The 27,848-nt window shown below is 40.2% G+C and overlaps 1 protein-coding gene across 2 annotated transcripts in view; it reads left to right on the top strand.

The window, feature by feature from the left end:
• The window catches only part of NT5C2 (5'-nucleotidase, cytosolic II), a 65,062-nt gene that overhangs the window by 16,116 nt on the left and 21,098 nt on the right, over positions 1-27,848 (top strand). Inside the window, exons 2-3 of one of the 2 annotated variants that reach the window (XM_026110358.2) lie at positions 5,417-5,537; positions 16,901-16,974. In XM_026110358.2, the coding sequence (XP_025966143.1) occupies positions 5,437-5,537; positions 16,901-16,974 (175 nt within the window). In that variant the 5' untranslated portion in view covers positions 5,417-5,436. Of the gene's footprint in view, positions 1-5,416; positions 5,538-15,372; positions 15,402-16,900; positions 16,975-27,848 lie in introns of those variants that run through there. The other variant, XM_064514175.1, reaches the window with a different exon arrangement.

The following is a 27,848-nucleotide window of genomic DNA, read 5'->3' as shown; positions in this document are numbered from 1 at the left end:
GCATATGTATCAAGACATGCTTATATTTATGCAGCTAATACTGTTAAGCATAACATATTTAATATACTTTTAGCTGACCTCTGTCTGGCAGTCAATGCTCAGTATTGAAATCTGAATACATGTTAAAATACTGTGTAAGGAGTATGTGAAGTATCTCTGCTTTGGGTGTGATCACACTGCTGGTGATAGGAACTCAGACTAGTTGTTAGTGCAGGGCTTGGGGAATTAGGACCTCTGCATTTGGTTCCCACTTGATCTGCGTCATTACCTTCTTTGTGCCCTGCTATTGTCAGCTGATTAAATGAAGACAGCACCTCTTGCTGCCACAAATGTATTATGGGAATGAGAATTTGTGAAGTGCTTTGGGATCGCAGACGTAAGGCCTGTCCTACTGGATGAGGCCAGTGGTCTGCCAAGCCCTGTGGTCTGTCTCCCACGCTGGCAGTAGGAGATGCTATTTAGGGGGAGTACACAATCCTGGCCACTTTCTGCAGTCTGTCCCAAGATGTCAGATGCTCCATAAGACTGGAGGATATGATGCTAACCTGAGCAGGGTTCACCTCCTCTGATGTCAGCTGTCTATAAGTGTCTAGCCTAAACTTGTCCTAGATGCAGGCTCCTTCTATGCTTAGTGGAGTGAGAGAGACGCTCCTACAAAGTGAGTCACTCACTTTTCTTAGCCACAGTTACATGGACAGGCCTCTCAGCAGCAGCAAGAACTGTTTTTCCTTCCCCCTGCCCTGCCCATTGGAAGTGTTTGTGAGGCCATGCCATGACCTGGACCAGGAAAACGATCCCAGTTTGAACAAGCCAACCCCAGTCCTGCTCCCCCTTTTTTTCCCTTTCTTGGGGTTGTTTTAACTTGGGTCAGTCCTCAGTCACTGAGACCCCACAAAGCCGCTTGAGAAGGAGCAGCTTTGCAGTGAGGAGCCAGGGACTGCTCTTGGCTTGGCAAGGGCACCAGGAGACATGTCTGTACCTCCACAGCCTCAGACTAGATGTAAAGATTTTAAATGGCTAATGTTAGGCGTGATGATTCCTGGCTGGATCTGCTTTGCCAGTGTGCATGTATGTGTGTGGGTCGTACCAAAAAGATATTAAGGATTTCTGAAACAGAATGTGTGAGAAACAGGCAGATGTAGTGCATGGCAAATCAGTGTATGTTACAACCTTGGGATTGGTTAGCGATGCTTTTGTTTTCTGCTATATAAGCTCTCAGAGAATATCCTGGAAAAAGTGGGTTTGTCATTGCTATGTTGTTTATCTACATTTTAGTGTGCGAGTCTCTGATTTGGCATTGCATCATCAAAGCGTTAAAAACAAACTCAGAAGAAAGTGCAGACAGTGCATTTAAACTGAACACAGGAGTATTATCAAGTGCAGAAATTTCTAACTATCTGTTGGCAAAAGGAGATAAGAAAAATAATTAGTAAAACTCCATGAAGAGGTATGCTTTGGGGGGGGTGTTATTTTATACATATGTATGAGTATATATAAAAAAAAGTGTACTATGGGTAATACTTGAAATCAGCCAGAATCTGACAAAAGGAGCAAATGGGTTTATTTCAAAATATGTGTTAAAAATCTCATGTTCTTTTGGAGAAAAGATTGTGTGCTGGACAGTAGCTCTGGATCAAAGCTTCGCAGATGAGCTTCAAAATACTTTTTCAAAATGAACCCTGTGCCATGAGTGCTATCAGATGCTTAATTAAGATTGCCTTAGCAAGGAGCATGTTTGCAATAAATTACAGGGAGATGTTCTGGCATGCTTTATCTATGTAAAGGTTTCTATTTTTATGTGAAGCTATTTACAGATTATTGATTTCAAAAATAGATTTGTAACTAAAGAAAAAGGTGCATCGTATTTCAGTTGCTCGGAGTTGAGAATCTCGAGTGGCTGGCTGCCGGCTCTGTTAGATGTTTAATCCAGTGGCTTACAAATGTTTGGAGTGATTTACCCCATCTTAGTTTGCTCTCTGTCTTTGGCACCACTATGAAGTGGAACAATTGTATTCAGCGATCAGGTCCCGTGTCTCTTAGTCATGCGAGTAGGCTGAATTTTACACCTTTGAAGCATCAGAACAATTTCATCAAAGTCGGTGAGACTTCTTGTGTGAGCAAGGCTTTTGGGTGGGCAACATGCATCACTATCTTTTGCAAGTTGTTACTGTTTTATTTCAGAACAGTGAGCTACTGTCAGAGTGCCAGTAGAGCCTGCTACACTGAAGGAGTGCCTTTGAGTTCACGGAGTACAAAACTTCATCATTAGAATTTTTTATTTTATGCTATATAAACACTAGGACAAAAAAATTGTAATAAACAAACAAGTGCACAGCTTGTAGGTAGAGGTAATATCTTTTATTAGAGCAACTGATAGAGTTTGAAAACTTAGACAAGCTTGTGTGCCCAAGAGCTTGTCTGTTTTTTTCCAGCCATACCAGTTGGTCTAATAAAAGATATTGCCTCTGTCTACAAACCTTGTCCTGCTTGTGAACTCTGTTCATCACAGCTACAGCAAAATACTGCTGGAAGATTAAAATAATTCCAGCTTTTCTTGTTTAATTATGAAAACTCAGACTTCTGTGATTTCCTCAAATCTCAGCTTTTCAAATCCCAGCACACACAGGATGATGCTGTGTAGCTTCTCTTACAGTAGAGAAGAGCTTCATCACACAGGAGCTCAGCTGCTTCACTCATTCCTCATTTTAGAAAGGATATTATTAAAGGTAACCCACTAAAGTTCTTCTGCTGTCTGTATTTTAGGAATCTTCGTAGGAAATGTTTGCTGAAATATCAGATGCTTTTTGTGGATGGCCAGTGGGACTAGTCCTGCCCTAATACCTGTGTCAGCATGGTATAACCAGAGCATGTCTGTTGAATGTGGCATGGAGGTGACACGAACAAGATAAAGTGTGAAGAGGCGGCTAGCATAATGAAAAATCTCTGGCTTTGGCTGGGGATGTAGATCTTAAAATCTTAAAATGTGTCTGGCTAGATAAACAGAACAGTGTAGCCCTTCAAAATGGTGGCTACATTGGATTCAGACTGCTTTCAGCTGGAAGATCCAGATCCAGACCTCTGTGAGTTGGCTTTCATAGTTTCCTCTGCAAGAGTCATAGTACCAGCCATTCAACAGTTTTTTTCAGTGCTAATTTATTTGCCATTTAGGGGCCTTGAATGCGTCATGTCTTTTGGGTCTGAATCCACAGATCAAAGTTAGTAGCTTTAAAACAGCTCCACGTAAGACCGAGGCAGTCATGATCTGCACTGTCTTGAAAACGTCACGGGCTAGACAGGTTTCCACCCTTTGGGGACACAAGCCCTTTCTGTATTTTGCAGTGTTGGGGTTGTACTAGACCCCACACCGTGCTGCGTGTCTCAGACTGCTTTCTCTCATCCACTGACCTGCAATCTGTCACTCTTCTTTCGCATGGGCGTTCCAGCTCTCCCGATGTCCTTCTCTTCCACCCAGGCCCGCTGCATGTAGCTAACTGTGCCACAGGCAGAGTGCCCTGCCTTTGAAGTGGAACAGGTTGATGCTTGCAGGCCATTTAGTTCTGCGCCCTGTGCTGTCATCCACTTGCCTTTGGGCATGGTTTAAATAGCTGGTAATTACTTATAAACCCTTAGTGGCCTGGGCCGGGCTATTTTAGAAGCTGCTTCTCCCTGCATGCCCTGTTGTGGAAGTTGCGGTTGGCTGGCATGCCCCATCTCCCTGTTCCTGCCGGTGACCTGCGGGTGTGTTGGAGGGAATTCGTGGTAGAGAGCTCTCAGCTCTGGAATGTGTTCCCTTAGGCTGCCTGCCAAAGCCTAAATTTGGTGACCTTTAGGATGTGGCATAAGATGCATTTGTAAACCTTGCTTATAGTAACTGGGAGACGAGCGGAGAATGCTGGGGGAGGGAGGAACATATTTCTTACAGCCAATCTATTTGCCTTCTGTTTGATTTTTATGACAGGCAAATAGTAGGTAAATACACTAACAAATGCTGTGACAGTCGCAACTGTTGCTCTTTAATCAAGATTAAAATTAAAAAATAATACAGATTTCCTCTAGGAGAGTGAGCACACGCATGACACCCAAAAGTGCAGTGATTTCTAACACCAGTTTGAGCATTCAGTCTACTTTTTACTTTGCTGAAGTCATCTGGTTTCCCTTCTGTAAAATGAGAGCAGTCATATTTTAAAGGTGCCTGAAAGTGATTACTGTATTCATGTAGTTTGTGGGTTTTTTTGTCTTCTTTTAAGGAACAGCAAACAAGGCAAGTCCTGTGGTCCGGCAGTTGTATTGGTTACACAGGAGTGTGGTTTCATGTTATACCTAATTTGGTATAACTGTGGGATGCACTTTCCACCCCATTCCTCACACTGGCTCTAATGGTAGAGTTATGGCAGGTTGGACTGGGTTCAGCCTGCTGACCAGTGGAGAACTATCACGATTCTGTTTGGTTTCGGTGGGTTTGTTTTGATGGGTTAGAGCTTGGATTGATGAGCTGAACTGACTCACTGTGGGGCTACTTAATCATTAGATGCCAATCATCTGATGCCAGAGATGCAGCAGGACATGTGTCTGGAAGGACGACGGGGGGAGCAGGACTGCTTGAGTGTGCTGATAAAGCAGTTGGAAATGTACCCCTGTTGCCTCACTGCAGGGCCTTTCTGAAGATAAAGACTATCCGCTGGCTTATTTTGGAGAACTAGTACTTGCGAAGGGGTGCAGATTATCTGTGGAGGAAGTTATATGTGTGAAGATCTGGTGGTGGATGTTTGCATTCCTGGTATTATGGTTTTGCAGTGTGTTCTTTGCTCTGCCTGAATGTGGCTGACCTGCAGAGGACACAAGATATTAGGATAATCTTTCTACTTTTCTTCCAATTGTTTCTGCTTATTTAGCATCCGTCTCTTCTGTAGTTTTGTCTTTGCTGCTTAGAGAACAAACAAAAAGCAACGTCAGAGACAAGACTCTCTATTTTTACCTTGTGGTGGATGTGGCAAGGTCGGTCCCGCTTTGGGTTGTAGAGTTGCCGTGTCAGTTTATCTCATGTTTAAAGCGTAGTTTTTCTGTCAGATATAGCTAAGGCATACTAGTAACTCTAAGGTCAAAAATGTGCCTTTTCAGCAATTAAAACAAGGTTTCTGTCTCTAAATAAATTTTCAGCATGAAGGATAGGAATGTCTTTGCAGTTCCAGCAATGTGGAATAGCTTTCCCATCTGTCTATTTTATTGACTCTCTATCTCACCTAACATCTCAGAGGAAAGCATCTTGCTTGACCTGCAAACACAGATCATTCCTCTGGGCACTTTGCAAAACTTCCTGAGTAGCATTGCATCTTCTAGTAACCAGGAAACAGTTAGACAACTTCAGGGTGAAACAGACCTTGAACTTAAGCAAACTTTTCTTTTCTGCCTTTTCTAGAATTAAATAAGCATTTAAAGATGACAACCTCATGGAGCGACCGACTCCAGAATGCAGCAGATCTCCCTGCAAACATGGATGGGCATGCTCTGAAAAAGTACCGCCGGGAAGCCTATCACCGGTAAGTTGTTCGTGTAACTCTGCAAATAAATTGCTGAGAGGGAGGATATTAAACTAAACATAAACCCCACATTTCTTGCAGGTTCTTGCTTGCTGGTAGTAACAGAAAGGTCGTTCCAACCTTCCTTGTAGAAGACAATTTTGAAGACAGCACAGTATTTGCCTGCGGGAATTTACAAACAGTAGAGTTGAGATACTTGTAATAGAGTGAGCGAGGGTATGGTTATGAAGGTTAATGCAGTAGAAAGATTAATCCCAAGTTAGATTTTGATGCACGCTGGGAGAGTTTAGGCTTAGACACTGGAATGCGCAAATGAAAAAATTTGGAGGAAATCGAATGGGAGCAGAAATTAAGTGTTTGAGCATTATATCTAATATGATTGATTGTATACGCTACAGTAGCATGTAGAAGCACTAGATGAGATCTTACTCCCCTTTCCTCAGGCTGGTGTGCCTAAAACCATCTTTGCTGTGAAGAGATTGCAGTCTAAGTAAGCAAGATGTCAAGGTGCGGAATAAAAGAAATATCACACTCGTGTTTTGGGAATTGAAGTACAGAGACTAGATTGTTTTCCCCAGATCACACTGACTGTTTGGTTGAGCCAAGAATTTAGCCCACATCTCCCAAGGTTCCAGGCCTAGAGCATGAGATGGGTACAGTCTGCGTCCTCATCAGATGTCTGGAATATTATGGAGTTAAAAACAAGATATCTAGTGATTGTCAGTATTCTGTTTGTGGGAGGTGTATTTTCAAAGTTTAGCTTGTTTAATTTGAGAAGTCATGCAGTATGATAATCAGAGTATATTCGTATCTTCTATACAGCAGGAGCTGGAGAGACGCAAGTTGGATATAGAAAGAGAAAAAGAAGTCAAGTTTCCCAACCTCGTGCTTAAATGCCACGTTGCATTTGTGATTCATACACAGTGGTATTTCTGAGCAAGTGTTTTGGAAGTGTTGGAGATCTTTGATTCTCTAAATGGAATCTAATTAGAGAAAAACGCCTTAGCATCATATGAGAGGCCAGGTTGTGCAAGTTGCAATGTCTAAGGCTAAATAATGGATCCTATGATGCATTTCTGAAGCTTTCCAATTTCCAGTAAATATGTTTGGGTACCTCTTCAGTGTTAGCATTATTTGAGTCTCCCTGTGTCAGCTGGTTAATCAAGATAAGAAAACTTCTAATGAATGTAACTATATATAATGTGTAAATAGAGATGGATTTTATAGCATTGACCTCCCTGACAAAAATCTTCACCTCACTGAAGTCATTGACAGTTTTGCCTTTGGGTCATGATTTTACTTATGACTTTAGTTGGGTTACTCCTGATTTAGACTGATGTAACTGTAATCAGAGTAAGGCTGGTTTATTTTTTCATGCATATTTGCTCTATATTTATTATGGTTAGGTGCTGACAATCTGCTAAGAGTTGTACAAAGTCCAAACGAAGCAGTACTTGTCCTTAAGAGCTGACACAGTTGAGCCCTGATCATGTTAACCCTCACTCATGTAAGAAATCTTTACATTCACAAAGAATTCTCTCACGGAAGATGATAATACTTTTATATAAATGAGGGTTTCCCTCTAGGAGCTGGGACCTGATAGTCTGAAATCAGTCTGTTTTACAGTTTAAATATGCCTTTATAGAATCCAGAAGTGTCTCATCCAAAACATATTAAGCAGAAATATTGCTAGCACTTCAGATTTTCATGGAACACAAAACACTTGAAATATATTAAGGGGAGGCACGCTTTCATTTTGAAATTAGTATCCTGTTTAAAGAAAAAAAGACAGTGAGGAAGAATGAGAGAGAGAGACAGCGAGAGAATGAGAGAACCTGATGCCAAGACCGTAGTATAAATCTGTGCTATTAATGGCTTTGGTGTACCAGTTTCATGGGAGTTATTTTGATAATCCAGTGTTGTAAGAATCTGAAACAACCTCATTCCAGAGGCAGTGTTGTCAGACTTCTATTTCTGGTATTTTTTGTGATCTTAGTGTTCACAGGTGTGATGTTACTTAAGAGAGAAATGCAGACTTAATATGATAAAAAAGAACTGAAATTATTTACCCTTGTTTTTCAGTATTATATCTTTTAGTATTTTAATAATTGGTCAGATACAGAAAATGTATGCTTGTCACAGCCATAACTTCTAGGATGCAAAATCATTTCAGTCAGATACCAGTTTGCTCTGAATCTTGGATATTGTTGAGGTACTGGAAATTTTATGAAAGAGACAGATACAAAATACAAGGTATTGATTGTCAAGATTGACAATCCTGTCTTTAATGTACCACTGATAAATCTTGCAGTTGTGTTGTCAGACCTACGTTATTTTTTGAATGTTGTAAAATGCCAACTGCTGGAATCGTGAATGTTTGAATATTTCTTTTCTCTCTTTCTTTTTTTCTCTCTCTCACCCTTGTGGTTAAAGAAAAAAGCTTGAAAACGTGAATCCAAAATGACTGAGAAAAACAAACAATATAAAAAGAACATGGAATTTAAAACTGCCTTTAAAATCTTGATCTTTAAGCTGGTCCCAGTGATTTTATAGGTCCAATCTGGAAGACTATGAGAGCTTGGCAGCTGTGCCACATTTACAGAGTAGTCGTAACTGGGGTTAACTTTTGATAGCAGTTTTGGAGGACCAGTTGGGCTCAAAGTCATTCGTTGGGGTTTTCTAATTCCTACTAGTAATATTTGATTTTCTGAAATATGAAATTTAAAAAAAAAAGTTTCACCATTTGTGTACTTCATGTTTACCAGTGGAGATACTTAGAACACTGATTTAACTGTCTGTTCTCAGGAACTAGGACAGATTTGATATACTTGAATTGCAAATGTTGCAGCATCATAGAATAAGGGGGGAAGGACTCCATTCCAGGCAAAATTATTTACTGTAAAAAATAATAACAATGTTTTCATGGATATTAAACTTTTAAAAAATTTTTAAAAATTAGCTCTGAAAATGCCCCTACGGAAGTTGTATTTTACCATGGTTGTTGATACTGGGAATCTGGGTTTTCAGGTGTTGCACTTCTTATTATATCATAGTTGATGGATGGACGGATGCTCAATGTAGTATTGTTGGCAGAGATCTCAGCTGAGACTGGTTTAACTGGTGTAGTGCATACTGACTCAAAGCAGACTAGATCCTAATCATGTCTGAATGCCATAGGCAAGAATATTCACAATCAAATATTTACAGCTGTTTTCCTCCCCAGAGTTTTGCTTAGTGTTTTGATCAGTTTATACAGCTGCTTAAGAAATTACAGTGTTGAGGTTATTGATGAAGTAAGCAAAGCTTGAAAACATTAACATGTACGCTGATCAATAATAGGAGAAATCCATAAAAGAGGGGAAATGGTGGGTTTTTTTTAATCTTCAGACTATTTCTAATCACTTTAACTAGGACTTTAAGTTAGCTAGTGTTGGTATCGGCCACAAACCTAGTTATACAACATTGTTGGCACCTGTTGGTGGTGAGGTCTAAAGATGAATTAATATACAAGCTAGATGTTATTCATTCTCTAGCAGAGGTCACTGGTAAGAGGATACTGCATTACTGTGCTATTGGCAGCATACATTTTAATTCGGAAATAAAATTGATGCGTAGCTGTTAGGTGGCTTTTCCTTAGTGTGTGTGGTTGTGAGGCCACCTCCCTCATGCAGTGCTTGTTGACTTTTCCGGGTAGAGGATAATCACTAGGTCATTTGTTCTGGAGGAGTACTGTCATTTAACGTGATTGTAATTAGGCAAGAACTAGGTTGACTCTGAGCCACCAAATTGCCCTAGTGTCTATTTTTTAACTTGGAGTGAGCACTTCTAGGCACCCTCTGGATTATCTCACATAGCTCTTTAGGGTTTAAATAGCAACCACATCTAGTTAAAGCAAATAATGGAAAAAGTTGGTGTTCCATCCACTCTTGTTACTGACAGTTACCAAGAACCAGGAAACAGGTATTTGCATTTACTTTTATTCTGTGGTTTTGGCTTAACAGGGCAGTGAGGCTGAGATGGCCTTTTTGTTAAACATATAGACTGGGATGTTTTTGCCATTTTGCATCAGAATAATTTGAGACTTGTCATCCCGAACATGAAGTTTCTGGAGTTGTTTTAGTTTTGTTTTCTTGCACGGTTGTTTACTGGCTAGCACAGGGAATGTGGCATCATGACTTCTAATCCTAACTCTCCTGCTGACCGCTCATAGACTCTTGAATAAGTTGCTTCATAGTTGTTATGCTTCAGTTTGCTTTTAAAGCATCTTATGGTGGTGATATGAGCTAAGTGATTTCAGCTGGTAAAGTACTTCGAGATCCTTAGGTTAAAAAAAAAGATATATACTATAATAGTGACAAAGCAAAAGGTTTAAGAATTGGTTCTTTTGATTTCTAGGTTTAAAGATGATTTTAGGATATATTTGAGTTTGTCTGAATTTGTAAACTCTGGGTTATTCAGTTTTAATGTTGTTTGTTTACTTTATTGATACTGGATCATCAGTTATTGCAAACAGCTGGAAATGTTATATAGCCTAGACTATGAGACTTCAAACTGTGTGTCTATTTGGGTAGCTATATATAAAGGCTCTTTATAATTATCGGTTTGTTCAGGTGGCAAATCAGAAAAAAGTACTGTTAGCAGTCTGAAAATACTGTTCTCATCAGACATCTTCAGATCGCCTTTGTATGGTATTTTCATGTAACTTTAAATGACATAGCTCTGTAGGTGCTGCCGGCTCTGTTCCTTCCTCTTGTGTCTTTGTACAGCCTCCTTGGACTCAGGGGGTGGCATGTATATAGCTGAGGGCAGCATGTGGCCCAGTGTATTTATTTTGCTTTAGGGCTTTGGACATTGGAGAGAGCAGGGAGAGGGAGTGATAAGGCGGCAGAATGGGCGAGCTTATGAGAAAGCAGAACACTTGCCAAATTAATAATAAAGAAATTGCGTTGAAAATGTCCCATGATCCCCAGCTTTAATAGTTCCACGGAGCAGGCGGGTGTTATTTTGGGATGGAATCCATATGTGAGCTTCTTGGCACTGCTGTTGCCTGGGAAGAAAACCCAAACAATGGAAATAGAAATGGCCAAGGCTATCTTCTTCTCTCTGATTCCTGCTGAATTTCAGTGGGAAGTGCTCGTAGTTGTGTTTCTGGATATGGCTTCATCAGACTTTGAAGTTCCAGTCATAACCTGATTTTCCAGTTTTACATCACTATAATTGTGCAAGGGCAGTCAATCTTGTGAAATTGCAGAAGGCTGTGTTGGAAATATTACTGGAAGTGGACGTGTGATTTTGATGCACTTTTTCTCTGTCCCATATCTGACACTGTGTCGTCTTCCTAAATTCATCTCAGGCCCAAACCCTGTCTCTTTTAAGACAAGTTCTTTAGAACATGATTACAAACATAGTGGCCTGTCAGAATGTCCTTCTTGGGTTGAAGAACGAATAAAGTGCAACTCTGAAAATCTAACGATTAAAAAAGAAGTATGATAAATAATAATGTGCAGAATGGTCAGTACCTGCCTAAAGAGGCCAGGCTTGGCAAAAGAATGATTCCATTGTTTTTAGCACTTTAAAGCACTTCATTTCTTATCCCCACTACGACAGGTACCAAAGCATCCAGCATCTGAAGACAAGACGTTTGGGTATCTCTTAGTATCCTTTTCAAGGTCGCTCACATAATTTGTGCAGGATATGTAAGGTCGGCGAGGGATTCATCCAAGTTCACTGCTGTAGGCAGAAGTCACCTTTAATCTGAACTCTAATGTCATACAGGAGGACATCTCCTCCAAGCACACATCTGGGGCTAGCTAACAATACTGAGAACATCTGGTTGTCCTAACAGTAGTGTAACTTCTTTTTTTATTATTAGCCTTTTTAAAGAAGCTGTGGGGAACTCAGATATGAGAGGCTATTAAAAGCTAATCCATTTAGTTCCCTCTTGTTTCTTTTTAACTCTTCTTGCTTATTAAAATATGGAAGTTGTCCATGATACGAAGATTAACCAAAGTGCCTAAACTTAGAGGAAGCAGGAATCTGAGCCTTCTGGCTAGCGCCTATTTCATGGCTGGCTTGAGCCCAACTGTCCACCACAATCTTTTTTTTTAAACATGCATGTAAATCAAGCCAGCCAGCCCCCTTTGTATTTGCTATTCCACTGAGCACTGCTGCAAATTTCTTTATGTTTATTTAATTTGCAGTGAAATATACTCTCCTTACAAAGAATGGTTTTGCTGCAAGGTATTTCTGGACACATTCTGAAAATCATTATACAAGAGCTCCATTCCAGAAACCGCGCCTCACATTGTTAATTTTCATTTTCTTGCTCGGAGGAGTTGTGAGCCATGTGCCAAGTCCTTTGTTAGTTGTATAATTCTGGTGTGCTTTGTTTATTTTATTGGTCAGATTACAAAAATATTATACATGCATATTTCATTCAGGGCGCAGAGAGCTTTTGAGATTTTGCATAAACAAAATAAAAATGTTTCTCCCCCTCTGTGTGTGCTCCTCTCCTGTGTTACTTGAGAAGAGTTGGGATTTAGGTTCCTGCCTCAGAATTGATTGACAAGAACAGTAACAAAACCAAGATCAGTTCACTTGTAAAAGTAAAAGGACAGTGAATTGCAGCGTTGATGAAATCAGGGCTTTGTGACTCCCTTTATGCATGTTCAGCAGTTCCTTCTTCCTTGCTATACAATCCATTTTTCTCTTATCCAGCACAATTCTTAGAGCTTAAAAAGAAAACAAATAATGTCACCACTGGGAGTCTTCTGCTGTGACCAAGTCGCAGAGTTTAATCTTTGAGGAAGAACTCACTGGGGAAGAAATTTGCCTGATGATTTCCTTTAAACAGCTCCCAGAATCCATTTCTCAGAAGGTCTGGTTCTGTGCTAGCCTAAGCCAGCCAAGTGCGGGCTGCTGCCTTCCCACTCCCAGCTTTGTCATGTACTGATTCAGGGAGTTGATCGGGCTGGATACGGTCCCCAAAATGGCTTGCGGCAGAAGTACCAGCGCCTCAAACCCCTCCAGCCGCACTGCGTAGAGAATGCAAAACTGCAGGAAATTTCTGATGTTTCTCACTTTCCTCAAAACAGAAATATAAAGCTTGCTTTTCCATAGGGCAGGGAAAGATGAAGGCAAGAGAAAAGCAATGTCCTCTTTAAGGAGATGTTCCAGTTGCAGGCAGATAGGAGTCAGGGAACTGGTCATAATACCAACCTCTGCCTCTCAACACAAGGAATTTAGTACTTTGTTACTTTGGTACAGAAGATGTTTTCATACTATGCCTGCAGTTTGATTCATGTTATTGCCTGGTGCTGTTAAATTTTTAGATTATTTTTAACTCTAGTACTCCTAGTAAAAATGATCATTTTCCTGAAGGGAAAAGACCAGAATCAGGGGAAGTGAAAGTATGATTACTTCTGATTCCAGCAAGATATTTCTAGGTTAAAACCTTCTTGCCTAAAAGTGTTTGGTGATTTTAGTTTTCCTCTTAGTCTGACTTTATGCCTAGACCTTTTATTAACATGCAGGCTTTGTCTCTCTGTATTCTGGGAGCTTCTTTGATTTTTGTTAATCTTTTAAGGTACTTAGGGTTGAAAGTGTAGTCTTTGCTGTACGACTTTTAAAAAAAGGAGGCTTTTGTCATTTCTCTCTATACCATATCTTTTGAGGAGACTTTGCATTTTTTTAATCGATAACCACATTTGACCAGTATTCTTGAAATCAGGTGGAGCATGCTTGAACTATGCCACCTCCAGTTCGGATCTAAGCACAGCTCTGAAACGCAGAGGGGTTGGGCCAAGTCTGCAGCCTCTGAGAAGCACCTGGCTGTTCCCAGAAACTGTAGTGGTGATTTAATTTCAGCTTTTATCTTTAGTTTCTAGGATACTGCAGATATTTCCTACTTTGAGTAAACCCATGAGTTAAGTTAAGCTGGGAGTTAAGTTAAGCTTCTGGGAGTAAATATTTGTAGTACTGGATCACAAGGATCTACTAAGCCCCTTGTGTTTAGAGGGGCACCACGTATGAGAGAGATCTTTCTTTATCAGGTTTTAAAATTGAGGTCCTGAGCACCTACGAAGTAAGCTAATATCTGGCTGGGCTTTCTCAAGATAAGTGAAATTAGTTCCGGTTTCTTTGCCGCTGTTTAGTCTGCTGTTTAATCTGTCTTTCCGTATGCTAGTTTAAAGTGTTCCTTGCTTCCTGTGCTGAACATGTTGTGTAAGAGCCTTAGGTAGTTTTTTAAACATTTGCCCTGTTTCACTCCAGGACTCTTGGATGAAGTAATTACCATATCAGATCAGTTGGTAGGATGCCTTGTGGACTGTTGGGGCATGATTAGACGTTGCCACATACAGTTGCTAGGTCATAGGCAATATTTATGAGTTGGTGGAGAAAGAGGGATCTTCACCAGCTGTTCCTGGGACAGGGCTGGTATAGTAATTGCCGTGCTTTAGTCATAAGACCAATTTTGGAATAGAAAAATATGCTAGTAGATGTTGTTCATTTCATTGCCTTTAGAAAACTTTTCCATATCTTCAGTATCAACATGTGCTGGGTTTTTTTTAGTCCCAGTATTCAGTTTGTTAATACCCTGAAAGAAAGCAATGAAAAAATGTCAGAGGCTTAGAGATCTTTCCATGGTTTTTGGTCAGTTTGGTGTCGTCATCATCTAAACATAGGCACACTGGACTGGAAGGGATCTCTTGGGTCACAGCTCCCTTGTTTTCGCCTTTCTCAGGCACTGTCGTATTACCCCTTTTATAAGCGCATTCAGCTCCCTCTTAAAAGTGCTTGTTTTTTTGTCCTCATTTGGGAGACTTTTCCCAAATGTTGCAATTCTGAAATGCTCCTCAGCTTTCTAAGTGTCTTAAAATTTCCCTTCCGATTCGTGTCCTGTTCAGAAGGACAGTCATTCTGCATGTTTTTCTCTGACAAAAAACTGTGCTCCAGGGGATAAAGCTAAAGGAGAGAACAAATCAGACTCTGCAGGTTGGACAAAAAATGCTGCGAGCGTCTCCCTGAGGTCTATTATTCTTTCTTAATTTTCTCCACTTCTAGAAACAAACTACACAAACATTAGATCAGAAGTCATCTGCATGCCAGTGTGCTTGAATTAGATAATAAATAGTGCTTCCTGTCATCAGCAGCAAGAGAATGTAGTTGTCCTCATTATGCAAAATATGAAACAATATTTAGTACCAAATAGCATTTTGCATTGCCTTCTTCTAAATCAGAGCTATCTCAATGTTAAAAGACAAACAAACACCGATTTGAACTGCAGATTCAGATAATTTGCTCCACCTACTCAAAACCAGCTATTTCAGGAGTGAAGTTTTAGTGATTTATGTTCCCATCTCATATTTCCAAGAGTCATTTCTTTACTAGTTTATGGGGGGGGGGGGGGGGCGTTCCTCATAATTTTGTCTTGTTTAGGTAATACGTAAATCTACCAGAAAAGATAGTCATCTATAACCTCTCAAGCCCCTTAGTGACAAGCCCCATTGTCAAAGGCAGGCAATTTGCCAGGAAACTGTGACTCCCAGAGAGAGTGTGCAAGGTTAGGGGTAAAGTATACGATTGCCAGAGAAACTGTATTCCAAGTGGATTTGTGTGGAACAACAACGATATCCAGTGACTAGTTAAATTAGCCACAGATGTGTTTTCAATAACACCATCCAAGAAGATATACAGTACTTTAAGGCTCGGTTCAGACATAATGATCTTCTGAAGTCAAATCAGATCCAAGCAAAATTGCATCTGTACTAGGAAAGCTTTTAAGGAATTGTGTAATATGATTCAGACAAGTAGATGAATCAGACTGCTGCAAACTAAACAAGAAGCACATCGGTAAGAGATGAGGTAAGACTACTTGCATAGAAGTGTGATAGTCTGATGTTAGCAGTTTGCTGTTAAAATTCGAGCTTCAGTAGATTGACACATGCAGTTAAACCGGCACGTTTTGCCGGCCACTTGCCCAGAACGTGCATTGGGAGGAGAATCTCAGAGTTTTCTCCGAGCTTTTCAGAATATGAGTGCTTGTTTTTGCACTTACCGTCTCCATTACTTATATCGCTCTCCCTATGCCACTCCTCCTGCGAGGAAGCCTTGCTGAGTTCAGTTTCTAAGAGGATAATTATTCTGCTGCGGGCAATAAGGTTATTATATTGATGCAGAATTTTCACGTGCCAAGGTGAGAGTACAGGTGAAGGCTCTGGGATTGTTGGCTTTTCTCACACATTTCTCAGCATTTTTTTGTCTCAGCGTGACAGCTCGAGCAGTGCTTAGGATTTCTGTCCGGGACCAGTATTGTTGAGAAGCTCAGCTTCTGTCCCGCAGCTGAATTCTCGGCTTCGCCACTTGTAACTCTCATTCTTGGAGTTCAGATAAGACAAACGGTGGGGTCTGTTGAAAGTCCTGTTGAATTACAGATCTGCTGTGTGGTTTAAAGTTCTGGGGAAACATAAGCAGATTAGTTACTGTAATGGTTGGCTGAGGAAGCAATAAAAGCTTGTATTCTCTGACCTATTTCTTTACCGTGTTATTTACTTGAACTAAATTGAATGTAGGGTATTAAAATGTTGTTATCAAAAAAGGCCTGAAGTATTCAGCTTAGATTCTCATTGGAATAGGCATTAATATGAAAACTGAATAAAAAAATAACATTATTGTGGAGGAGTTACAGGGGAGATAAAATTGAAAATAACATTTTTCACAATAGAAATACCATGTTCTTGTGGCTGAAAATTTATCTCACTTTCTGTTTCTAGAGCTGTATAAAATGTTTATTAATGATAGTGATGTAAATTTGATAACTTGTCTTTTTAGATATGCTTTGAGTTTCCAGATATAATTCCAAACAGGGTTAAAAGGCTGTTTATTAAAATGTTAAAATTAAATGTTAATGAAGAGTAAATGTTTAAAAAGTTTATTCACAGAAATGTCATTTTCTTGTCCTTTCCCCATTACTTCTTTGTAATATTTTGTTTTAATCAAGCAAATTTTATTGCTTTGCATCCTGTGCTTCCAGATTCCTCTCACTTGAGCTCTGAATTCTGCTTCAGGAGATTTTGTACTTTTATTCTTAGGAATTTTTACAGGTCACATGCAAAGCCATGTGTTTGTGTGCATGCATGCATGTGTTTCTTTAGACAGCATACTAATAATTAGAATAATACCAGAAAGTCATGGCTCTGTTACAGGAGAACTCATGGAAAAAACCGAAATATGCATCTTTCAGGTACCATTTGATTTTGGCTTAAGATAGCTGCACATCCTGACAGCAAGCAGAATACATTTATTCAAAAACATGATTATTTTGGAAATGCTCATACCTGTGGCTATTTCTTTTCTCTTTACAGGGTCTTTGTAAACAGAAGTTTAGCCATGGAAAAGATAAAGTGCTTTGGTTTTGATATGGATTATACACTTGCTGGTGAGTATCTTCATTATTTTTTTGTCATTGACTTAGTTCAGTATATTGCCTCTTGCTGAGAGAAAACCAGTAATTGGTTGGGCTACTTCAGCTAGCAGGTGCTTCCTCTGTTAGCAAATATACCACCTATTCATTGCACTTTCATTTTAGATGTTTCTTTTACATTTGTTATGTGGAAGCTGTATTTGGTCACAAACCACAGTGCTCTAACGTAGTTTCAAATGATAATGGGTATCAAGGGGACCAAAGCCTAGTAGGTATAACTGCTTCCTTAGGTTCCACTATACTTTGAAATTGCCCCTGATGCAAGCGTGGCTTTGAAAAACAAGGTGATTTCCTTTTATCTTTGGTGCATATGGTAGACTAGACTTCTACCCAGCAGGTAAAACCCCTTGTGTTCTGGGAGGGTCCACTATTTTTTTAACAGATTTTTCTTTTTCCCACTTCTCAGTTGACCACATCACTGACTCATTAGTGAAAAGAGGCAAGGCAGAGGGAGTGTCTTGTGTCAGCTGAACAAGTTAATTTAGAAAGCTTTGCCAAATCTTTATGGCAGATAGAATTTAGGAGGTTGTGTAAGACCTTTCAGGTTCATAAAATTTTTTGCATGACTTCTCCATCTTTCAAATACTAGACAAGCAAATTCTTTAGGACTTTTCGTGAAGGAGGGGTAAAGTTACAGGTTTTGGTATAATGAAACTTAGGTGATCTGTATTTTAAAGAAGGAAAAGATAAAAAGCCCACTTCCACTTTCCTAGGTTATGTTATCAGAGAACGTACAGGCTGTAACTGAGGGTGTCATGTACGTTTCTGCCTTCTTTCTCACTACCACTTCCAAGGCCCTGGATAAAAAGTTTCTATTAGCCTTAATATTTCAATTTAGAATTGCAAATATAAACTGAGAAATGTGAGGTAGAATATCAGGGTCACCTAATAATAGGTTAATGTAGTGTGTCGGATATGGTCATCTTAGTTACTGTGTCTACTAAAAAGAAATGGGAGATGAGTAACATGGCTAAGGACAGTGTGAGGGGTCACAGAAGCAGGGGTCAGTGGTTAAGCAAAGGTCAGAAAAGTTTCCATGTGCTTATGGTTCAACAAGCAGTTTTGGAGGCAGCGGCAGGGTAGTTTTAGTTTATATTTACATCACTTGCTTTTGTTCCTTTGAGCAGTTATCAATGAGGCAGTAGTTACATATAAATGTTTTGGTTATTCACCATCTTGTTTGTTTATCTGTTTAGAGTTCCCACCACTTTTTAAATCATAAATTGTATTATTGTTAATCTGTGCTTGGTCTGACTGCAGGCACGTGTTTTAGGTGTTTGTGTTTCCCAGCTGTGACAGCCTTGTGACAATGCTTTTAAAGAGTGCAAAACAGTCGTTCAGGAACAAATGCTTTAAAAAAAAAAAAAGTTGTGGGTTTCACTTCTGTAACAGAAAAACAACTTACGTGACTTTTGCAAACTGGCGGCATTTCCAGGGGCTCAGATGATCCCAGTGGGGCTGGCGTGGAACATGAAGCATGTTGCTAACGTTCGCCCTGACAGAAGGCGACTTTCAGCGCTATCCTCACTCCTCCGACTGTTCATTTTACTGAAGTGTTACTTGTTCCTGTAAACACAGAGCAAATGTGTTGTTATCCACAAAATGATGCTTGGTTTGATGAAAGGAAAAAATGTAAATGTTTCAAGCATCCTGAAAAAGTTCTCTGGGACGTGGAAACCTGGAGCTACTGAGGCTAGAAAATCACAGTAATTCAGTAAAACAGGCAAAATCAGTGCATTCAGGGGGGTTGAGTGACAGGGTGTGGTGCAGCAAAAAAAAAGAGACATGGTCTGAACAGGAGGCTGGGAACCTTGTCCACCTTTGGGCAGGCTGCTGTCCTGTGACTTCTGCAATGGTACAACAGAGATAATACTGACAGATCATTTTTCAGGGAGATATGAGGATGTAAATAGGGTGTAAAGCCTTTATCCAATTAAAAACATTCTGCTTGGAAAATAGTATTTTCCTTTTTTTGACTCAGCTAGAAAACTAACATACAATCAGCTTTTATCTTGTTATGTTTCAGGGTCATCCTTTCTTCCCCATGTGGATGTTTTTTATTTGATTCTTACTTGCTATATGAAATGAAATCCATAATCTTAACTGTGACACACAAATAAAATTACTTATTTACTGCAATGACTTTAAAGAGTGCAATGGTAAGATGTGATTACATTTAACCAATTGGAAATGATAATGGAGAAGTGGGCAAGTGAAGTATTATGTTAATAATGTCATAGTACATTCATTAGACGCTGACATGTTTTTTGTCCGGGCAAATTATTCTTTACACACTCCTTCACATGGACCTGCTTACTGTCTAGATAAAAAGAAACAATGTAAAAAGCTAGTTTAGCTGTAATTTAACATCTGGAAAGGGCATCTGCATGCCAGATGAGGTATGGTGAACAGATTCCTTCTGGAGGCTCTTCAAGACTTGTGTAAGGAAGTAAGTAGACCAAGGAAGAAGAACGGAAGCATATCTAGTGTCGTCAATTTGTCATCTAGTTTTCTGCATTTGTATTTTCAGCTTTTGCGAAGTTACTTTTATATAATTTAAAGTTGTTTAAAAATATCCTAAGCACCATCTTCATATTATATGAAATGAAGGCAGTCAGAGCCATTAGCCTTGCCTAAAACTATACACAGACTCCTTTCCCCACTCTCTGTCATGAACTTTCACATCAGAAATAAACCGCTGACATTCATCCAATGGCTGGCAGTCATATACTTTGACAGCTCAGGGGCAGAATGACTATTTTGGAACACCCTGAATTACCCATCTTGCAAAGAGGAGGTAGCGATGTCAGTAAAAGTGTTGTCATTGCTCTCTTTCTTCTTCCCAGATCGGTGGCCACTGGTAGCACCGATAATCTTACTTAGGAGGTGATTCAGTACCAGAGAAGCCAGAATCAGTTGACTGACTTTGAACTTTAGAAACCTGAGGCAGTTTTGGTGTTGTACTTTATGAGTTCAAGGACATAAAGCTGCTCAGTATAACACTGTTTTCTTTCTAGAATAAACTAATTTTGGTAGGTAGGGATGTGGCATTTCCTTTTCAAAGTATATTGTAGCAGCTACTACACCCTTGCTGCAGCGGTCATATGTTCTACCACTAGCATGATTGCATGACTGAGAATGTCAGCTTGCCAGCTGACAGCAGTTATGGTATCATCATGTTACATCGTACATAAAATATGATTCTACCCATTTGTTTTATAGGGTAGTATTTCTTAATGTTATTAAATTAAAAGAACACTTAACTCAAGACTAAAAAGTTCAGGGCCATCTGATATAGCGTTGTCACAATGGTTTTGTTTGCTCTCAAGTCAATATTGGCTTAAACTTTGAATTCTTGTTAATAACGTTCATGTCCTCTCATTGTTTGTCTCTGCTCGCATAGAGTTGAGAAACAGTGGTACAGGGGTTGGTTGGGAAAAGAAAGCCTTTTTTATCCTTAAAGAAAAGAGCATGAAGGTTTTAGCCTTTGCTTCCAAGGAATTATGGACAATAAGCCATGTGAAACTGTATATTTGTTGTCCTCATTCTTCCCGTGAATTTGTAGCTACTGTGGTTACAGCTAGAATTAAATTGGCTGCTAGGAGCTCAAAATAAAATGAAAACTGATTAAAATAACTCTTGCAGGTTTTACATTCCTCTCTTTCCCATCAAGGCTTACTTTTGCATCCTCATGGGGTCAATGAGGGCTCCTACATATATGGAAACTCCCAAGTCTCCCTGGGTTTATATGCTGGATAAACTAACAGTGGGAGCTAGGAGATCTGTGTTGGATATCAAGCTGTCAGCCCCCTTTTCAATCTGTTTGGTTTTCTTTCTGTTGATGAATCACACGTATATAAAAGGATGTAGGTAGATATTATTGGGAAGAAAGTCGATGGTGCAGGAACAGCAGGGTTTTACTGTGGCTTGTATGCACAGCGGTAGATAAGTAGCTGCTGCTTAAAGTCTTGGAGGGCTTGATGCAAGCATCATCAGCTATTTCAGCCTTTGCTATTAGCAGAGGTTAAGACATGTTTCTGTGATGTTACGCAGTCGTCGGCCCAGCAGTCGTTCGTTCTCTGCTCCTGACCTTTCTGCCTTAGCATGGGAGCAAGGGCCGTGAGTCTGAGCTGCAGGGTTCCCTTTCTCCTTGGAAAGGAGGCAGTGTCATACCAGCATCAGGATCTGCAAATAGCTGTGAAGGGCTGCCGTTCGGCGTCAGGTGCACAGCTAAGGATTTTGGAAAATTTGTTGTTTAAGTCCTTAAATAAGAGAGATTTGAGGGTCCTTTCGTAGTGCATTCTTGTCTGGTAAATTGTAGTTTCTTTTATTATCTGAATGATTCATCTCTGCTTATTTATCCTGACTGATTAGAAGACCAGTACTCAGTAGTAATTCTGGCCTGCCTTCCTATTTTAATAGTACTGTCAAAACTACCCATACTTTGTTAAAGGAAGGTGTTGTTGATAATCTCAAAGATTCACAGCCTTTTCTTTGTTGAGTTTACTATAATCAAAGGAACAGATAAAAGTACATCAGTAGAGAGACCTTATTGCAACACTTACCTGTGTCTAGGAGCTGGTCAGGCTCTTTGGAAGTGCAGCTGAGAGAGATCGGTTTCAGACAGGGTTTTATTTGGCTGCTTCTTTCTCAGGGCGAGCTAAACTTCTGATAAGCAGTATTAATTATTAGGTCTGGGTCCAAGTAATGAAGAAGGCCTTGGCATCTCTAGGTCTTAAATGGGATGGGTTGCACAACAAGGTTATGGATATATGTCCCTTGACAGGAACAGGGCTAAAGCAGTGAGGTTTTTAAACTGGCTGTAATTTCACACCAGGCTGTTGGCAGATGGAGAGGGAATTAGTAAGAATAACAAACTCAATTGTGCTTAAAAAGATTCCTCAGTGACTACCCTCCTTCTCCAAAAGTTATAGTCTTGTTGAAAGTTTTATCTTCTCACTCTGAGGTAGATGAGACATAATATCAATAGGCAGGATGCTTTCATTTGGAAGGTAGTCCCTGAACTTAAATCACTGTTGTCTCTATGTCATCCAGAAAGCAAAAATAAAGCCATCATTAGCTGCTGATAACTGTTTCATTATAAAATTGGAAATGGGATTTTAAAATTGCTATTTTTATTATGTGCAAAAATGATTAATACAGAATAATCTGATTGGAATGTAGCCTGTGTCCTGAAAACACTGCAGATTTAATGCTGAGATTTGGTGCAATGCAAAGATTTTATTGCAAAATTGCTTATGCTGTCAGCTTCCGTGCTTTCCTTCTCATCACATGGGAAAAGACACAGGAAGACTACTTTAGTCATTGTTCGTGGCTGCCTTTCCCAACTGACTCCAAAGTGCACCATGCATAAACAGGTTTTGCCCCTTCCTCAAGTAGGTATCAGTGTCTGAGCCATTCAGGCAGTTTGGGGGAGAGGGAAATTTTACACACCCGCATCTTATTTTTGAAACATTTTTCTTTGTGTGTTGACTGTGGAAAAATCCACTCAAACGAAAGGTGGAATTGTCTTTTTGCTGCATGTGATCGAGGAGAAAAGGTGGCAGTTGAACTCAGAACTGGTTCTTCAGTTGATCTAGTAGTTTTATTTTCATCAAGTTTTATCAGTTTTCCGTGCTTCAATTTCCACAACTGAGAAATGGGACTAATGAATTTGTACCTTGCTTAAAATTTTCTGGAATATTCAGGAAAAAAAAATTTATATGTATAGACCTGGGAGTTTAATATAGGGAAAATTGAACTGAATACTTAAAAGCTACTGTGCTTGTAATGTGAGCCACTACAAAACAATATTGTGCTTTTATTTTAAGTACAGTTATTGTATATTTTTTGGTAATGGACCCAAATACAAATATTCTAAGAAGGCTCTTCTGTTTAGGTTGAGGGTTTGTCTTTGGTTTCATCGTGATGTAAGGACTACAGACTTTGAAGCTCTTTTGAGGTGACAGTAAGCAGTCCTATTTCTTTTACAGTTCTCTGGAAAATATAATTCTGTGTGTCATATAGAAACAGTATGGATAGAGGAAGAATAGAGAGAGGAATTGGTGGATTTGACAGTGGTAGCCTTCAAAATGTCCTAGCAAAAAGTCAGAGAAGCTTTGTGTGTTGCACATCAGCTGTCTGCATTGTCACATTTTTACATTTCAAGTTCAACAGGTGCAGATTTTGCAGATTTCTAAGCCTGTTTAACCATTGGTGCTTTAAAACTAAAGGCAGATGGGTAAGCTAAGCTGTTCCTAGTATGCTTTGAGCTAGATGTTTTTTCAAATACCAATGCAGTGCTACGATAGCTATTGTCCCTGCTGTCTTTGTGCTGCTGCTCTGAGGAGTTTGACCATTTAAAGCTGTGTAATGCAGCAAGCCGAGGCCTGGAGTTGTGGGTTCTCACGTGCTGGCATTGAGAATGAGGAGTGGAAAAAGCATGTGTTGCTTGCTCTGTCCCAGTAAATCACCAACTGACAAACTGCTAATCTGCCATCTGCAGATTCTTGCAGAATTGGAGCGTTAGAAGCTGCTGAAAGAACAAGTCTTCACAGAGTCTAAAGAAGGTTTGGGAAGCTGCAATACTCTGCTCTCTTGCTCTCGATAAAGTGAAGATAACACCTAGCTGGGTCAGCAGGCTGTTAATATACTAACAGCCAGTTCCTGTATTTGCCAGACTGATAGAAATATGAAGGTATTTTTCACTCTAGTAGACCCCCTTATCTAGTAATCTTAATACCACAATCCATGTACTGTTAAGTTACAAATACCCCAGTGATGGAGGAGGTACATTACTCTGTAGGAGGAACCAAAGCTGGGCATTCAGAAGGCTTTAACTCTTAGATCATGTGTGTGCTACTGCTTTGGGAATGCCTTATTTTAGCACACGACCTAATAACTTACGTATGGTTCTTATTAACAGCATGGGTATTTGTGCTACACATACGCCCAAGCACACGCTGTTAAACAAAGGAAACTTGCTTTTGAGGATCAGTGTCTGTCTATCAGTGAATTGCTTATGGTCAGGCAATGAATGTGGCTGAGCCAGGAGGAGAATGGAGAACTTCTGACTGGGTGCCTTCTGTGCTAACTGCTGCACATTTTTTTTCCCCTCCTGCTTAAAAGGTCATGTGTCCAAAGGGAAAGTGAACAATGTCGTCAACAGAGAAATAGAAACAATATAAAGAGAAATAACAAACCAGATCTGTTTGGATGCTAATATACCTGAATAATGTCTTAAGATGCAGGGTATGAATGGCAGCTATATCTTAAAGGCATTTTCTTTATTATTTCTAGATACTACCAAATTATGTTTGAACACGAAGCCCTGTGAAACTGTTTCTTCCCTGTACTAAACTCTTTATTGAAGAACTAAGCCCATATTTTGGCACAGTAATTTGTTTCCATGGAAATACAGGGATATTTCCACTATGAGATTATGATTCCCAGTGGGCTGTATCTGAGAGGTGAATTGTGAAGGCCACTTGCAAAGCACACAAAAAAAATTCTCATGTCAGGGAAATCATAAAAAATGCTCATAAAAGAACAGGTGACAGTCATCTTCTTTAAAATATTATTCCAGTGCAAAGGAATGTTATGCCAACTATTAAAATAGACAAACCAAAGTTTCCTTAAAATGCAGAGTCCATCTGAATCGCTTCTTTCAACATGCAAAATCTGACCTCAGTGCTGTTGTTGTTACCTCAAGCCATGCATTTTTATGCAGTAGGAGAAATCTTTCCAATGTTAAGGACTGTTTTGCCAGCCACTGACTCTGCGGCATATCCAAACAGCCCAAATCTTTGTTACATTGAAGGCAAACAAAATGCAGCAGCAGAAAGCTAAAAATATCTAGAATTTACCAGTGAGAGCACTAATAAGCCTGTTTTGGGAAGAGTTAAAGCTGATGATACTTGACAACGCTTTTTTTTTTTCAGTGTTAAACAAGTAGAAACGCAGTGCTAAAAACAACCTAGAGTGTAGACATCCAGCAATGCAGAGCCAAACTGAACGTACAATACTGTGTCAGTCCTTGAAGCAACAACAAATCCTGCCTTTACAGATCCTTTCAGCATGCTGAGCAGGAGAATTAGAGTTGATGTGGTTCCAGGTTAGAGGCTTTAGAGCTGAAAGCTGTGCTGTGCACTTGGGGATGTTAGCAGGAGCATTAGAGGCAAGGAATTTTCCATCACTCTTAGGCTGCAGAGTGGGTGCATAGCCACTGTGTGGGCACTGCTGCAGTTGGGCACTGCAGAGGCTTTGTCCTTCTGTGTAGGTATGTGTTGGTCACCACGAGGAAACCTGCTCTTTCCCAGTATGAAGCACTGGCAGAAAAGGGTGCCAAGGAGACCCTGAAGCTCAGATATACAGAGTCCAAAAGATTCAACCCCCTGATAATTATTCAGTCTTGCCTGCCTTCCTGCTATCAGAGTTACTGTCAAAAATGTGTAGCTGCAAGAGGCTTAGTGCAAGATCTGGCTGTTCAGGCACCGCAGAGCAGCTTGTGTGTTCAGCATATGAAAATGTCCTGGGACACACCCGAAGGTTTTGTCAAGGTCCTGTTCGCTGATGACTGCAAACATCTAACTTCTAATGAAATAGGAAGGGTGCAATTAAGCATTGAAGTGTGTTTGAAGCTGAACTTTCCCTTACTTTGTGTTTGAAAAGGTTTCATTGGATAAAAGGAAAAAAAACCTACGATCAATACCACAGCAGTTTCTTCTCATTTCAGAATGAAAAAGTGAGTGAACTCAATGGGACAAAACATGCTGTTGTTACCTGTTTTGTTTGTTCAGTGTTTTAAAATCTCTGTTTAAATACAGGCTGAAATATTACAACTCTGCTTTGCATAACACAATACAGTTTTATTTATGGTCCAGTGGTTAAAATCGAAAAGCAGGAGTCAAGAGGACTAGGTTCTATTCCTGGCTGTTTTTCAACTTGTTTTGACCTGAGACAAATCCTTTATGGTCACAGTTCAGCAAAGTCCATAAACAATTGGCAATTCAGTGATTCACCACACTCCTAATTTTAAACATATGAGTTGTCCCTTGGGTTTCATTTGGGCTGTACTTGTGGTTACAACTAGGCACATTTACCACTTAGTTAAATTGAAGCCCTACATCCAGCTTCTCAGAACAAGAGCCTGAGTTTGTTCTTAGGCACTGAGGCCCCAAGTCAGTACAGCACAAATACGTATGACCCCATTGCCTTGAACCCAGTGAGACGCAGAGGTAGGCACATACTTACAGGCCGGGCTGGGTAAAGATTATTGAAACCAGTGCCGTACACAACCAGGGCTTTAAAAAGAAAGGTCCTGATTTCCAAAGGTTTGGAACGTCATCTAGCTTCTGTAGGACCCGTGGATGCTTGGCGCTTCTTAAAATCCGGCCTCTGTGGGATCCTAAGTGAGAATTGATGTGAACCTCGTTTTTTGCTCTTCTATGCCTGAGAACTGTGGCTGGCCGGTTCCTCTAGGTGTCCGTGTTTCCCTTCTGTACAGTGAGGATGCTGCAAGGTGCGATGGGCAGGGGTCAGGGTAACACTGTGGGCTCCCGGCTTGATGAGTTTTTGGCAAGACAAATGCATAGGAGGGGGAGCTGGAGGTTTGTGCTTTTCCCCAGTCCTGGGACTGTCCAACCACCTGATTTGCTGAGCGTGTTTGTACGGAAGCTGCCTCGATACAGGTATCTCCGTGGGGTTTCAAATTCTCATGGAAAAGAATAAAACTATCTCTTCTGTCATGTTTCCCCTGCAAACACGGCTGCATCCTGCCAGGCTGCACAACCTGCAGGTGAATCCAGGCTCCTGTTAGAGCTGACTGAAAACAAAGGTGGAGGAGAGTAGTCTGGCTCTGCTGTCAAAACTGAAGGGGTGGTAACACCTAAGCAGTGAAAATTAAATGTGACATTTCAGATTGCTTCCCATATGAACAGTGAGTTATTTTAACATAGAGAGGAATGTAGCTTGAAATGTTACAATTTCCCTTTCATTACGTTTCTCTAACAGTGCCTGACAGCATCTGCCCTGTTTAGAAAAGACCCCATAACACAGAAACTGAAGTCATTAGCATCCTAGAGCATAAATTCTAGTTTTATCTAATTATATATGAAAACTGGCATTGCTCATTGAGAGGGGATATGATATATAAAGGTAACACAGCGTTCTTTGTTATCTGGTTACTTCTGAGGAGTCTCAGACCTCTGGGCTCATGGCTGAGCAATCGCTTTGAAAAGCTTTCTTCAAACTATGGCAGTATGTGAAATGCCTGCCCAGTGCTTATTAGTATGTTTAATTGGTAGTGTTGCTGCAGTGGGATTTATTTTTTAAGTAAGTAAGTCCAGTGTCCCAGATTCCTCTGGGGCTGGTCGCTCTCTGGTTTCCTCTGGATCCTCATCTGGAGTTGCAAGTCGGGGTGATTGGAAGTGCCAGGGAACGGACGTTTGGTGCTTCCGTGAAATAATCAGAGGTCTGGCTGCTGGCGGGGAGGTGACTGTGTCACAGACGCCACAGCGGTAGTTGGCACTAACTGCCAAGCTTCAGGACTGCTTGCAGAGAAGATGTTGACAGAATGGAGAACTGGGGATAGATTTTACCCTCATCTGCGACACTCCTCCAAGATCTCATTCGATAGACATTGGTGGGACAGGGTATGTAAATATTTGTACTATCACAGGAGTTAGGATTGTAGAAAGGGATCTTGATACTCAAGGCTTTAACTAAGCATTTTTCATCAGCACAACATTGATATCAAGGTGTTTCTGCACTGTAAATGTGCTTGCATTATTTATTTGTGGTGCAATTCAGAGTATGGATCATAATTTAAA

The sequence above is a fragment of the Dromaius novaehollandiae genome, chromosome 6 (genome assembly GCF_036370855.1).
Source record: "Dromaius novaehollandiae isolate bDroNov1 chromosome 6, bDroNov1.hap1, whole genome shotgun sequence".
Lineage (NCBI taxonomy): Eukaryota > Metazoa > Chordata > Aves > Casuariiformes > Dromaiidae > Dromaius > Dromaius novaehollandiae.
Note: the sequence above shows the minus strand (reverse complement) of the source record. Positions and strands in the feature narration are given on the sequence as shown.